The 15509-nt window shown below is 47.6% G+C and overlaps 1 protein-coding gene across 1 annotated transcript; it reads right to left on the bottom strand.

Moving 5' to 3' along the window:
• Window positions 1-2404: 2404 nt before the first annotated feature.
• Window positions 2405-14234, bottom strand: LOC117035638 (sialic acid-binding Ig-like lectin 5). The gene is made up of 10 exons (XM_033129655.1): window positions 13966-14234; window positions 6793-7228; window positions 6337-6713; window positions 5833-6133; window positions 5518-5562; window positions 5025-5279; window positions 4648-4932; window positions 4342-4441; window positions 3444-3525; window positions 2405-2888 (listed from the first exon to the last, which is right to left on the bottom strand). Exons 2-10 carry the CDS (start codon window positions 6827-6829, stop codon window positions 2694-2696), a joined length of 1677 nt encoding a protein of 558 aa, XP_032985546.1. The 5' UTR covers window positions 6830-7228; window positions 13966-14234; the 3' UTR covers window positions 2405-2693.
• Between the last annotated feature and the right edge of the window lie 1275 nt (window positions 14235-15509).

The following is a 15509-nucleotide window of genomic DNA, read 5'->3' as shown; positions in this document are numbered from 1 at the left end:
CTAACCTGTCATTACCAACACAAGAGTCACAACTCAACTTCCTGTCACACTAAAGGGGGTTTGGGTAGTGGATGTGGGGAATTGGTGTTCTCCTACTTCCACACTGTGATTGTCCCCTTCTTTCCTAAGGCCCACTTTCTAAAGTGTAGGAAATAACTTATCCAGATTTGGGTGCTTGTTTTGTGTCACTGAGACACTCACCTAGGCCCATACTATATGTGGCCACGACATTTCCCCCACTGGAGCCAACATTGTGGCTGAACCAGCCCTTGTGGTTCTTAGTATAAGACACACTTCAGCAACAACCATCAGAGAACTTTGAAAAAACAGGTTTATTGCAGTAGTCCTCCTGGACCTGTGATTTCGTTTTCCATGTTTTTGGTCAGCCATGGTCAACCACAGCCCCAAAATATTAAATGCAAAATTGCAGAAATAAACAATTCATACGTTTTAGATGTCATGACATTCTGAGTAGCGTGATGAATCTCGTGCTGTTCTGGTCCGTCCTGCCTGGGCTGTGAACCGTCCCTCTGTGTCTCCTTGTCATATATGCTTCCAGCCCATTGGTCACATTGACTATCAGATCGACTGCCACAGTATCGCGGTGCTTATGTTCAAGTAAGCCTTACAGGAACCTAATGTTAAGCCATAATGCCTGCACCATTCACCTCACTGCATCTCCTCAGGTAGGCACGTGTCGTCTCACATCATCACAAGAAGAAGGATACGGACAGTACAATAAGATATTTTGAGAGAGAGACACCATATTCACATACTCTTTGTCACAGTATATTGTTGTAATTGTTCTCTTTTATTATTAGTTATTGGTGTTTATCTCTTACTGTGCCTAATTCATAAATTATCATAGGTATGTATGTATAGGAAAAGTCATAATACATATAAGGTCGGTACCATCCATGGTTTCAAGCAGCCACCGGGGGTCCCACGGATAAGGGGGGATGTCTGCACTCACAAGTCCTGGAGGACACACAGCACGCCCGAGGACCACTCAGCAAGGGCACAGGGAGTGAGAGAGAGCGAGAGAGAGAGAGAGAACCGGGGGTTCTGCCTTTACTGGGATGGAGGGTGGGGTGCCTTGGGTTTCATGGGCTCTCTACTGGCAAATTTAAAATATAAGAGTGGGAATTAAAGTTTGGGAAGGGAAAAGTGGGGTCACTCAAGAGGTCGGTTATCTAGGTCACCCAGGGCTTTCTAAAAGGTAGACGTCATGGGTCGGGTAGACGGGCTCTTCAGCTGGTTGTGTAGCTGACAAGATGTTTATTGCAGATGGATGCTCTAGAAATAGATGGATGCCTTGGCAATCAATAGCTTAGTATCAGGCACTTGCAATGAAAAAAGTTAGACACTTACGCTGTAGTACTGCTGGTAAATTTTTGGCTGTTTTGGTTTTAGTGCTCTCTTTTAAAAAATTAAATTAGTTTAACTCTAGAAGATGGAGAGTATGAGCTCTTTTTTCAGTCCACTCTCTCATGCCAAATCTGTCCCTGAACTCAGGTTTGAGGGACAGGATGGTGTAAGCCAGAAGAAAATAAGGTGGTGTGACCTCTAGCAGATGGAATCTCGAATTGCAAAAACTTCAGTATGAACCAGCATGGAAGGCTGAAGGAACAAAGGCCAAGAGGAGAGGGTGGGTGAGTAGATAAATGCCAGGGGAAAATGCTTATTATGTATTGTCGAAGGCCAGAGAATTGTGAATGGATTTGTGCGGGAGACAGTCAGGGTCAGCTCTCTGGCTTGTCCAAATTTGCCACTGAGACCTTAACCCAGACAGGAATCAGAAGGGCCTATGAGTGAGCTCTCACAGCCCACGTGGTCCCAAGAGCTACAGGAAAACTTCTATAGTTACAACAGAGCTCTGTGGTCGTAACAGCACCCCCTTCCTCTTCCACTCTAAAGGGCTTCTGCTTCTTGTGCAGTGTGTGCATATGGCCCGCTATGGCTGTACATACACCTTGCAACACTTTCTTTTCCCCTGAATGAATCATCTTTACGAGGTATTTACAAAATACCTCATTGACATTTGTTTTCGGTCAGCAGACTTGCAAACAACCTTATGCAGCTCGTAAACGAGATAGGGAGGAGATTGGAAGTCAGGCGGAATGTGCTGGAAAATTTGACAGGTAAAAATGTGGTGAGGAGATGACACCAGAGAGACTATAAGATACCATATTATGCAACGCGTGTGAGGCTGAGGGGCTGGTCTTTCCCTGGGGAGGCTTTGAAGAGTTCTGGGAGGGACAGTGACACCACCAAGTTGCCACCCGGCCTTCTGCGCCTGGTCACCCCTGGCCTCAGGAGAACTTACAAGCAGGACTTTTCTGTTCAAAAAAAGAGAGAGACCAGCAAGCCCTGAGCACACGCCATGTGACAGGACTTCTGTTGGTTGATTTCTGTGTTAATTTCTTTAATGCTCACAACCACCCTCGCAGGAGGCTGCGTGATATCTGATGTACAGAACGGGCAACTGAGGAACAGAGGAAAACAGGGAATCGCTTGATAACTAGGCCTTAGGAAGCGCTAAAGCCTGCAGTGGAGCCCAAGTCTTTCTAGGCCTGTCACCTGTCTGTTAATGTTGCCACAGGGGCTCCTCATGCGACCACAATTCGTCCCTGATTTCTTTCCCTGAGAGGGGCTGTGATCCCTGCGGCCAAGACTGAGCTCTGGGTGGGTCCTCATCTTGTCGTATTGATCTCTGAGTACTCGCAGGTGCTGGCGGCCGCCGGGTCCTGAGGTTCCCGCAACTGTACCCCGTGAAAGCTGAGGTTTGCATAGTGGAGCTCCTCCTGTTGCTCCCCTGAGGAAGGGACACCCCCGGCAGGTAGCGCTTGCTCTGGGGGGCTCTCTGGCTGGCACTTTTGCTTTGAACCCTGAGTGAAGGGGAGAGAAGAGAGTCAGGGAAGAAGTAAGGCGGGGATGGTCCCAAGGGCAAGTTGGGCTCATGGGACAGTTGTTCATTGATCTTATTCTACACACATTTCTTATGAACTCAACTGTTTCCTCGTTCATTTAAATTTTTGTAACGCTGCAATTGATTAAACCATATCGGGGGGCTTACTAATACATTTAGTCATCACAAAAACCCAGTATAAAGGATACTCTTATTATCCCCATTTGCAGACAGGGAAACTGAGGTGGGACAGGTGAAGTAACACGCCCAGAATGGGTAGAAAGTAATAGTTTGGAGGAAATGGTCTGGCAGCCTGTATCTGGCAAAGAGGTGAGGTGGGCTCAGTGGTCGGCAGGCGTAGGGCAGGGGGCTGACCATTGGCTCCGAGCGAGGAAGGGGAAGGACCCGAAGAAAGTCAACTCCCGGCTGCCTGCCCAGCTGACCACAGAGCAGGGGGTTTGGGGGAAATGCTAAGGAGCTGTCTGGACTCGTTGAATGGACGTTCACACGGCGTGAAGAGACCCACGTCACTCACCAAGGCGATGGTACCCATGACAGCGTCTTCATCATCCATGCCCTTTAGTCTCCTGGACGCTTGTTTCCTGCGGGCTTTCACTCTAAGGGGAGAAATGAAAACACTGCAGCCAGAATGGCCCCGGCGCAGGTGGACACGCTGCCCTCACTCCCTGGTAACAACTGAGGCATCCAGGCCCTGAAACCAGACTCACAACCCTCCTGACATGCAAGTGAGTACTCTGTCCCCCTGGATGACCAGGCATTTGGCCAAGATTGAATTTCTATCACTGAAGACCCCGCTTACACACAAAAACTCGTACACGAGTGATCATAGCAGTGTTATTCGTGATAGTCAAAATGTAGAAACAACCCAAATGTCCATCAACACATGAATGGACAAATACAATGTGCCCCATCCTTTAAATGGAATATTATTTAGAAATAAAAATGAATAAAGTACTGACACATGCATGAACCTTGAAAATATGCTACATGAAAGAAGTCAGTCATGAAGGATCACATATTATATAATTCCATTTGTATGAGATGTCTAGAATGGGAAAATCTAGAGAAACAGACAATAGACTAGTGGTTGCCTAGGGCTGGGGGAAGATGGGGACAGGATCACAATTAAGGGACGTGGGACTTCTCTTTGTTTCTTTTTCATTTTGGCCTAATGAAAAAGTTCTAAAATTGGTTGTAGTAATGGGTACACAACCTGTGAGAATGAACTAAAAGCCGTTGAATTGTACACTTTAACCATATGGGGATTGTATCTCAATAAAGCTGTTACCCCCACCCACCTCCTAAAGTCGGCCCCTCTGGATGCACTCAGCTCTGCTTTTCTGGGATTCAGTGACATCTGTCATCGCCGCCTACCACACACCTCCCTGTTCCTCCCCAGGACAAAGGCTTACATGCAAAAGAAGATGAGACACGAGCATAGGGACAGCAGGGCCATGGCACCAGCGCCTCCAAGAGCCCCAGGAACCACTCCCGCCAGGGACACTGACTTCCCTACAGAGAAAAGGGCATGAGGTGACCCAGTCCTAGCACCAAGTCCCCTGTTTTCCCACCTCCTTACAGAACTGGCTGTTCAGACACGAGCTGGAGGGCCCTGTCCTAGCAATCACCTCCCATCCAGACCCCAGCCCCTCACTCCCGGCTTCATCTCCGATCCACTCCTTTCTCCCTCAGCCTCAGTCCCCAGCAGACCCCCTGACCTGGCAGCAGCAGGACAGTGGCGCTCTGGGCCCCGTGGACATTCCCAGCCTCGCAGCTGAGTCTGAGGCTGGAGCTGAGCCCCTCGCTGAGGCTCAGGGAGCTGTTGGCCCAGGGACCCTCTGAGTTGAAGGTGACCTTGAAGGAGGTGTTGCTGAAGTTCCCCTCCAGCAGCCTCTCCCCCAGCTGCCAGCGCACGGAGGGGGCCGGCTGGGCTCGGGAGGAGCAGCTGCAGTGCAGACCCTCCTCCTCCCAGGAGCAGGAGGGTCCCAGCAGCTGTGGGGGGTCTGTGGGGAGAAAGGAGAAGGGTCAGCGGTGCCTCTCCCCTCCCCAGCACCCAGGTGTCCTGCCCCCAGGGGTCCCCCACCCCCTCACTCACAGTGCACAGGGAGGCTCAGAGAGACATACTGGGAGCCCAGCAGGTTCCAAGCATGGCAGGTGAACTCTCCTTCTTCACTTCCCACTTGACGCAGCTCCAGGATCCCGGTGCTGGAGATGGGGGTGGTGTTCAGGGCTGGGGACCCCCGGAACCAGCTCAGTTCTGCAGGGGGGTTGCTGTCAGCAGCACAGAGCAGCCACAGAGCCTGGCCCTCCAGTATGGGAAGGGGCGAAGTGGTTTGCAGAATCTCGAAGGCTTTGGGGAGAGAGTGGAGAGAAAGGGAGAGAGAGAGAGAGAGAGAGAGAGAGAGAGAGAGAGAGAGAGAGAGAGAGACAGGTGGAATGAGCAGGTGCAGGGATGTAAGGGAGGGAGGGTGGTGACTTTTATCCTTGCCCTTCCCATATCTGATCCCATTCAAGCTCTGATTGCCCCTCTGGTCCATGGTGGCCCCAGGGACACGTCCCAGCCCCAGCGAGACGAGGCTTTTTCCTACCTGTGACATTTCTGAAGATGCGTATGGTGAGGTTCCGTGGGGCATCTGGGATAGAAACATAAGCCCCACTCAGAGGCGAGGAGCAGGATGGAAGCTCACCCCACACCCAAGGGGTGGTGGGACCCCGGAAGCTGGAATTCCTGTCCTGGCCGACTCCTCACCTAGACTCAGATGCATGAGAGTCTTCTCAGGTCAGCCTAGCCTCTCCCTGTCCCACCCCTACACACACACACACACACACACACACACACACACACACACACACACACAGCACTGCTACTACCCACAGGGACCCAGCCACCCCTCCAAACTCACAGGACACATTGAGCAGGATGGTTCTCTCCGTAATCACTGTATATCCTTCCTGTTTCACCTGACAGGTGAGGTTGGTGCCGTGGTCCTGGGGCCTCAGGGTGAGGTTTAGCACCGAGGAGCGAAGGGCCTGGGGGCTCAGCGAGTCAAGAGCGGCCCCCACCCAGGAGAAGGTCAGAGGTCTTCCCCCTTCGCAGGACCCTGGCAGGTTGCAGGTCACGCGTGTGGGGCGGCCAGACTCCAGACGCTCCGGAACGTGGATGTCGGGTTCCTCTGTGAGGGCAGAGAAGGAGAGAGGTGGTGCCTGGGCCCCAAGGGGTGGGGACCCAGAGTGTGACCCTGAGAGGGACCCATGCCTCGGGGCCTGAGCTCACCCCAGGTCCTGTGTCTCTTCCCACAACAACAGCCCCTAGGCCCTGACAGGGAGTGTTCCAGTGTCCTGTTCCTGTCCTAAGACATGGGTCCCATGTCCCAGGTCCTCTTCTGGGCCCCTGTCATACCTGTCACCTGCAAATGCAACTTTTTATCTGTGTAACTATATTTCACATCATATCCTCTCTCCACTCGGAAGAAGTAGCTTCCTGTGTCGCTCCTCTTGGCATTGCTGATGTTCAGGGAACAGCTGTTGGTCGTGGGGTCCTCAAGGAGGCGGAATCGGTTGGCAGTCTCAGTCCTCGCTGGTTTATGTGGGTTGTTTGAGGCCACAGGATAATCGCGTTGTATGTTGTCCCTACTCCGGTACCAGTAGATGTAGAGTACAGCAGAGGAATACCACGAAGTCCAGGGGTAGGAGAAGGAGCAGGGCACGTGGACACACAGACCCTTCTGTACTCTCACCGATTCCTTCAGTCTGAGCTCGTACCCTGACTTCTCCTGCAGGGACCCTGGGGGGACACAGAGCCTCAGCTGCAGCTGCAGCCCCTCCCTAACCTGTGCTGGCTTCCAGGACCCTGGGCCACTCACCTCCCCACAGCAGGGGCAGCAGCAGCAGAGGCACCATGTCTGCATCTGACAGGGCAGAGCTGGGGTCCAGGTCCTCTGTAGGGAAGGAAATGCTGATAGTGTGGGTTGTGGCCTAGAACGCCCCAGCAGGAAGCCGAGGCTCAGAGAGCTGTGGCCACGCCTGGAAGGGGAACTGGGCTCCACAGGCCTGCGGGGTGAGCAGCGGGCTGAGAAACATCATGTCCTACCCTCTGCCCCCACCCGACCCTGCAGGAGGATATACCGAGGTCCCCAGAGGTTGAGAAACTTGTCCAGATGTGAATCTGGAAGTGATCACCTTGCACATCATGTTTAAGTCACGAGGGGCGTCACTGAAGGGGGCCGACATGGTTGGAAGAAACAGGGCTGGTCCTGGGGACTCAGGAGGAACCACCTCCAGCTGAAACCACTGCATGCTCTGGAAAAGGATAATTTCAAATTTTCTGAAGATCGTTCAAGTGCTGGCAAGAAAGAAGGGAATTTAGACTCAAATCCAGTGGCCGGTGGAATCCAGGGGAAAGCTGAGCAGCAAAGCCCCTTTGCGCTGAGGCTTCGGGGACGTGGGATGGGCGAGGGTTGGTCTCCATGAGTTTAAGGTCAGTGGCACAGATGGAGCAAGGCCCGCTCCAAACGGGACGGGACGTGGAAAGGGAGGCACTCGCCCCGTTCAGCGGGGACTCCGAAGGCTAGACCTCAGCACAGAAGCAAATTTGCTGCCTGAAAGCTCAGGAAGCTCCATCTTCAGGGTCCTTCACATGCTTGGTCCCTTTTTCAAAGCCCGACAAGGGCTCACGTGATAGGAGGAAATGACCTGTAATCCTACTGCTCTTTTATGAAGGAAACTTGATACACGTTTTCCCAAATGTGACAATGATCTTAAACCTTTTAGACTTCCCAGTAACAAGTTTTGGGATTGAAAGAAAGTTTCTTAAAGCATACAAGAGTAAAAGAAATTTCAATCAATCGTGCTGGAGAAAATATTGAATGCTCTTTCTATTCTCTATATTATATAAACATACTACTTATAACAACAAATAATATTTACTGTTTACTATTTATTAATTATTAATAAATAATAATTAATTAATATATTAATATTTATTACTATCTGGCAATTATTCTCATAAAAAGAGGCAACCAAAGAGCATCAGCCATAAATGTGGGGAACATGTGTTAGGCAGGAGTGCCAGACAGGTATGCTGTACCACTACTAAACATAGTCTGTCATTTTCTTGGATTGTCTTATATTTTGGTTTTGAGCATTTTGCTTTTCGTGACTTGATGCAATGTGGTTTATAATTTCAGAAAAATTTACATGTGTGCCACATTTTGTATTTTCTTTCTGAAGGCGTGAGCTCCACACTCGTATAAATGTCAGGCTCCACAAAACCTGGGTCTGCCCCTGCCCACGGGGTCCACGTGAACAAGAGGTAACCAGCCCTATTCCCCACCCACCCCTGACTCTGCATGTATTGCAGAGAAGATTGTCTTGTGCAAGCAAAGGACTAAAGAAAGCAGGACCCCCATGCTGTGTCCCCACAATGCACATCACTGAGTGGCCTAGCAAATGTCTAGCTGAGATTATGAAAAAGAGAAGAAACCCCAAGTGTCGGCAAGGATGTGGAGAAAGGGCCGCCCTCTTGCACTGTTGTTGGGAATGTAAATTGGTGCAGCCACTATGTAAATCCGTATGGCAGTTCCTCAAAAAATAAAAATAGAGCTCTTGGGCCAGCCTGGTGGCTCAGGCATTTGGAGCTCCGTGCTCCTAAAGCCAAATGCTGCCAGTTCGATTCGCACATGGGCCAGTGGACTCTCAACCACAAGGTTGCCGGTTCAATTCCTCAAGTCCCGCAAGGGATGGTGGGTTCCACCCCCTGCAACTAAGATTGAACATGGCACCTTGAGCCGAGCTGCCCCTGAGCTCCCAGATGGCTCAGTTGGTTGGAGTGGGTCCTCTCAACCACAAGGTTGCCAGTTCGACCCCTGCAGGGGATGGTGGGCCACGCCCCCTGCAGCTGACAGCAGCGGCTGGACCTGGGGCTGGGCTGTGTCCTCTGCAGCTGGGATTGAGGGGACAACATCTTGACTTGGAGGAGTCCTGGAGGTACACACTGTTCCCCGGTGGAATCCTGTTCCCCTTACCCAATAAAATCTTTAAAAAAACAAAAAGAGTTAAAAAAATAGAGCTCTCATATGATCCAGCAATTCCACTTCTGGGTATTTATTTCTGGGTATTTATTCAGAAGAAATTAAAACACTAACTTGAAAAGATACATGCACCCCTCTGTTCATTGCAGTAGTATTTACAATAGCCAAAATATAGAGGCAACCGAGAGTCCATTGACAAATGAATGGATGAAGAACATGTGGTACACATACAATAGAATATTTTTTTATTGTTCAGTCATAAAAAAGGAGGAAATCCTGCCAGTTGCAACAACATGGATGGACCATGAGGGCATTATACTAAGTGAAATAGTCCGACAGAGAAAGACACACACTGTATGATCTCACTTATATGTGGAAACTTAAAAAAAAAAAAACTCATAGATACAGAAAACAGTTTGATGGTTGCCAGAGGCAGAGGGTAGGGGGTGGGCAAAAAGTACAAACTTACAGTTATAAAATAATTGAATCATGGGATGTAATGTATAACTTGATGACTATAATTAATAATATTAGTTAATAATGCTTTTAACTACAATAGTGTAGTTAATAATACTGTATTATATATTTGAAAATTTCTAAGAGAGTCATTATTAAGAGAGAAAATTGCTAAAAGTTCTGATCACAAGAAAAAAATGTGTAACTATATGTGGTGATGGATGTTAACTTGATATATTGTGGTGAGCAGTTCACAATATATATATATCAAATCATTGTGTCAGACACCTGAAACTAACATAATGTTACCTGTCAATTATATCTCAATAAAATACATACATAAGAAAACTAAAAAAAAACCCAAAAAACAAACAAACAAAAAAACCCTCCCTCTGAGCACTGAGATTAGAGTGGTGCAAGACTTCCAGGCAGTGCTTCCTTGGTGCTCCATTAGTGTTTCAATATCTGCATAACAAATTCCTTGTATTCAATTACCACTGCTGAAATACATGGTGTGGCTTCTATTTTTATCATGGGCCCTTGACTGATTAAATTTTAAGAGATTAAAAAAAAAAGAGCATTAGGTGATTTCAAATGCCTTCCTCATAAAACTCACCAAGTAGGAATAAAAGAGAATTTCCCTAACAAGATAAAGAGTGTCTGTAATGACAAACAGGGAAAAGAAGGAGGAGGGAGGGACACATGATAGAATGGGGCTAATTTATTTATTTATTTAATATCTAATCAATTTATTTAGCAAAAGACAGAGGCAATTAATAGAATATGTTAATGTCAGAAAGTAAAGGTGGTTAAGACTAATCTATATACATTGATAACAATGTCATGTCAAAGGAGTACACATACTTATAAGTTTAAGGGATGTCAACATATGTTTACTATTGATCAAAAATGACTTGGCTAAATACACAAATAACATCAGTAAGGAGTATCCAAAAGCTGTAATAAGCTCTATAGGATAGTGACTGTTACAGTAGATGTAAAAGCTCACCAAAACCAGGGGAGAACAGCACTGGAAAAGTCATAAATCAAAACCTTGTCAGGTCTGTAGCTGAGGGAAACTCAGGCATCTCCCACACCGCTATTTGCTAGTTACCAAGAATGCTGCTGCTGTTGTCTTTGTTGTTAGAAGTCAGGGCGTCTTCTGATGTTGTAAGCTGCAAGCTGCACACAGGCTTTCTAGATGCAAACAAGTTCTCAAGAAGGCTAACAACACTGTGGGGAACAACACTGGAGAGGCCGGGAACCAGCCAGACCTCACCAGGTTCGCGGCTGGAAGTCAGGACATCCCCTGGTGGTGTAAGCTGCATGTTGCTGGGAGTCTTCAAAATGTTAGAATGATGAGAAATCACCAATGACAAATGACCAAATGATGAAATAATAATAATTACACTGCCAACTGGGGTCTGTCTTATATATTTTCTCAGATGTACCTTAGATCCAAGTTTCTTCTTCCTGCCTCCCCCTCCGGGAATGGCCAGTTCCGGGAGGGTCCGGCAGTTACTGATATGAATGCTGCCCATCCGGCCAAAGGGCCAATTCATCCAGGTAAGCAACAAGGCCTGGCAACGTCCCTGTCACATCATCCTGATATAACTTAGCTACTGCTTCACTCCATTTGCTGATGCGGATGAAACAGACAGAAATCAACATCATCTCGTATCTCCCTGTCATGCAGGGGACCCTGCTCGCTGGACCAGTTGTCATGCAGGGCGGCCTGCGGGGTCTCTGGTCCCGCTCCCCACACAAGAATGCAGGACATGGTGAGGCCAAAAAGGAACACCCACGGAGCCATAAGTAGGGGAGTCATATCTCTATACTCTCGCTGGCGGCTGGGTTGGAGACACAGGAAACAGGAGCCACACTGTTCGCAACCCTCACTGCGCCGCTTGCAGGCTCAGCCACCACCTTCTTGCTAGCCCCCATTTTCTGCTAGCCTAGCCACGGCAGTTATATTAGTGGCCAATGGCTCACTGGTTACAGCTGACGGCCCACTAGCCACAGCTGATGGCCATGCAATCACAGTTGATGGCCATTTACTACCTGAGCCAGCACCTTTCTATGTGAGGCCGAGAGCCTGGAAACTGCTTTTTGGGGCTCTGTCCCCACACTCCCCTACTCAAGAGGATGAGAACAAAGGGAGAATTCCCTCAACCCCTGATCATGGAATTTTTTAAAAGCTAAGCTAACTATCACCTCACAGCACAGACAGGACCGTAGCTTCATCTCACATCTCCCCTGCTCGGGAGAATGAGACCAAAGGGGGAATTTACTCAACCCCTGATCACAGCACAGAAATCACCTCACACACAGGAACACATAAAAGCTAAAGACAAAAGCTCACATCAACCAATGAAGGCAAATTTTCCTCAACATCTACCCTACAATTCAGCCTCAAAATTTATATTCATTGGTAATCACATGCAGTCTCTTATGTGAGAGAACAAAGAGTCAACAGACAAAAGTTAACCATCATGTCACATGCAGTCTCTCATGTGAGGGAACAAGAAACAAAGAGACAAAAGCTCACATTAACCAATGAAGACAAATTTTTCTCAACATCTACCCTCCAGTGTCTTCAGCAAACATCATTCTTAATGCAGTAGCATGAGGTACTAGTCTAGAAAGGTAATAACACCAAGTAAAAGGCATGAAAATTGAAAAGAAAACCAAAAGGTCTTTCTTCATAAACGATTATATATATTAAAAATGCAAAAGTATATACAGATACATTTGGGGGCTTACTAAGAGAGCAAGATTGCTAGAGATAAAATCGAATTACAAAATCAGACGCGTTTCTGTACCACAGTAATAAACAAAAACGGGATGTGATAAACGGTGCCATTGACAACAGCATCCAACACTGTGATGCACCTGGAACAGGTGTCGTTCTCTAGGATGCACATCACAGAAGGATACTGTGCATGTCCTCAATGGAGGGAATGACAAATCTGTACTGAAGGACAGCAAACATGTAAATAAATGGAAAAACATGCATGTCAATGGGTCTGAAACCCGTATTCTATAAATGTCAATTCTATCCTAATTAATCTGCAGAATAAAGCAATATGTCTGTCACCCAATCTCGCGATTGACTTTTCTGGAACTTGATACACTGTTGTAAAATTTACATTGAAGTAGAAATTTCCAAGGAAAGCCACTACAATCATGAAGAAGAACACTGTGTGAGGACTGGCTCTGTAAGATATCAAGATGGATTACAACGTTACAGAGAATAAGACAGTGTTGTACTGACACAGGGATAGACCACAGGAACAGAATAGGGGCACCCAAAAATACTGTAGACCTCAACCACAGGAAACATCATGCACGATAGAGGAGGTGATACAAAGAAGTGACAAAAAGATAGACAATTCAATAATATGTGGGCTACTAGGGACCCGAATGCAGTTGAATGAAATTGCACCCCTAGCTCATAAGATGTACTAAACTCAAGGGCGGATGGAATGAAGACCTATTGCTTTCTGTGAGACAAAACAATAGAGCTATTAGAAGACAATATGACAGGATAGCTCCATGAACTTAAGGTAGGGAAGGTTTCCTGAACAAGACATAAATAGCACTCTTTATAAAGAGAAACATTGAAAATACGGACTGTGTTAAAATTAAGGACTCTTCATAAAACAGGCCATGGAGAGTGCTCAGTCATCTGTATTCTGGTACGAGAAGATGTTTACAACACAATAAGCATCAAAGTGTCAGCCTCCAGAACTGAAGAAGAATTTCTATAAATACATAAGAAAAAGAACATACAGAAAATGGGTTCACTTGAGCAGGCGCCGGCCTCGTAAAGGACAGCATACGACAACCAGTAACAAAATACAAAGCTGCTCCACACCTTCACAACCAGGAAAGTGCACGTGAAAACCATAGCAAGATACTGTTATACTTGCTCCAAGTTGGCAAATATTAAAATGTCTGAAAACACCCAGTGTTAGTGAAAGTGTGGGACAATGGTTGTTGGAATATAAATGTGTACAAGCACGTCAGAGAAAAATAGTGTCATCTAATAAACTGAGGCTGGGCTTATATCACGACCAGCAAAACTGCTCCCCTAGACTTTTGTTCTAGAGCAGTGCTGTCCCATGTGCTGGCCAATCGCCACAGGTGGTGGCTGACCCCTGGAAAGGTGACTATAAGGATGTGGGCTGTAAGGAGCCAGGAGACGTGCTCTGAGGGTAACACACACCGGACTTAGAAATCTTACTACAAGAAAATGATTGAACTATTTATTCTGAGATCAATTTAAATAGGAGTCAGGGGGACGTTTCTCCCACATCCCCAGTAAGCAGCAATGCTTCTCAATTCTGACACTATCTGCCTGGAGACAGTGTCAGATTCCAGGGGTTAAGGGTTCAGTTCTTACCCTGCCTCAGATGTCAGTCACGAGTCCAGGTTGCCTCCTGTGCTTCTGAACAACTGGCTATACATCAGAGGTTCCCAAGACCTCCGCCCTTCGGACTTATTAATTTCTAAGAGTGGCTCACAGAACTCACAGCACGTTTTACTTACCAGGTCACTGGTTTCACTTAAAAGCATGTAATTCGGGAACAGCCAGACAGAAGAGATACACAGGGCCAGGTAGGAAGTAAGGGGCATGGAGCTTCCGTTGCCTCTGTGAGGTCACCACTCCCCCAGCAACTGGACGCTCTCTGAACCCTGTCGTTGTGGGTTTTATAGAGGCTTCCGTACACAGTCCTGATTAACTAACTCATCGGACGCTGGCGATTGATACAACCTCCAGCCCCTCTCTCCACTCCTGCTCCCCTCTGGCCTTCCTCCCACTGCTACTAGTGACATCTGTGAGGTTGGAGATTCCACATGTTGTTCCAAGGCACCCTCCTTCCCCCAACGCCATACTCTATCCTGTCTGTTAGGAGTGAGGAACAGATGCAGCAGGTGAGAGGAGAGGAAGTTGCATCCGGAAGCCACAAGGTATAGACTGAAGGGCAGCAGAGGAAATTGCCCATAACCTGCACCAGGCAGGAGGGGCCCCGAGGGCAGAGAACAGGCCAGGCCCGCCCACCTCCGGAGCGCAGGCCCATCCTAATAAAAAGAAAGTAACCCAGACCAGTGAATTGGGGGAAAGAAGCAACCATTTTCACAGGCAAGAAGGGCTAGAGTTCACCTCATAGTTAGGAGTGTGTGTGTGTGTGTGTGTGTGTGTGTGTGTGTGTGTGTGTGTGTTTTCAAAACTAATAGTACAACTTTTGGTTGAGGTGAAAGTCACATGACATAAAATTACTACTAATAATTTTGGATGTACAAGCTTTTGGCGCTGTTCATCACTACACTTTCTCCATCATTTTCTTTACACCATGCCTTTACCATACCTTCCTTACCCTTGTAGGAATGTAATTTGGGGGTTCCTAGAGAGATTAATGCACTGATGCACCAAACGAAAACCCCACAGGCCAAGTGTGTCTCTAATTCAGCTTCTCAGCAAAGGTCTGGCTCACCCAAGGCCTGGATGGAAACCCAAGGTCAAGTCCCCCTGCTGGACAAGGTACATCAGCATACACATGGTCCAGAATACTTCTGACAGGAGGCCCTTCCTCTCTGTGGGAAGCAAGTACCTCCTGGTTCCCCTACTCTAACAATCTGAGCGAGTCTAGTCGTCAGGGGGCATTTGGTGGTCCTTAAGGAACTAAAACTGCCTTGGATTGTGTTTTGTGCATTTCTATCTAGAGTCCGTGATAGCCCCTACAGGAGAAGACTGAACTCATTGCTCACACTCATTACAGGTTTGGCCCAGAACCATTAGCTTAATCACAGTCAGTCTCGGAATCCCCGGGGTAGGAGAAGGTATAGAGCTTGAGGCCATGCAGGCCCCCCTGTACCCTTTTCCTGGGGGGCAGAGGCAGCAGGCAACCCCATCTCAGCCCCCGTGTGAACGCCTCACCCTCATCCCTTTGCCCAAGTCCACTCCATAGCAGGAATTTTTGTCAAAAGACAATATGAAAACTTTTAAAGCAGCCAAATATTTTGACTAATACAAATAGTTGCCTTCCATGGAGAGACAATAATAAAAAAGAGACTTTGCACAAGAAACTGTA

This window comes from Rhinolophus ferrumequinum, chromosome 15, assembly GCF_004115265.2.
Source record: "Rhinolophus ferrumequinum isolate MPI-CBG mRhiFer1 chromosome 15, mRhiFer1_v1.p, whole genome shotgun sequence".
In the NCBI taxonomy this organism is placed as follows: Eukaryota; Metazoa; Chordata; class Mammalia; order Chiroptera; family Rhinolophidae; genus Rhinolophus; species Rhinolophus ferrumequinum.
Note: the sequence above shows the minus strand (reverse complement) of the source record. Positions and strands in the feature narration are given on the sequence as shown.

What these genes read in the sequence shown, in the direction of transcription:
- LOC117035638 (XM_033129655.1), bottom strand. Translation starts at nt 6,829, where the DNA reads ATGGTGCCTCTGCTGCTGCTGCCCCTGCTGTGGGGAG. An exon ending in GCTGCCCCTGCTGTGGGGAG is followed by an intron (nt 6,714 to 6,792) that starts GTGAGTGGCCCA and finishes GTGTCCCCCCAG; the next exon opens with GGTCCCTGCAGGAGAAGTCA. An exon ending in TCATGGGTACCATCGCCTTG is followed by an intron (nt 2,889 to 3,443) that starts GTGAGTGACGTG and finishes CCCTTCACTCAG; the next exon opens with GGTTCAAAGCAAAAGTGCCA.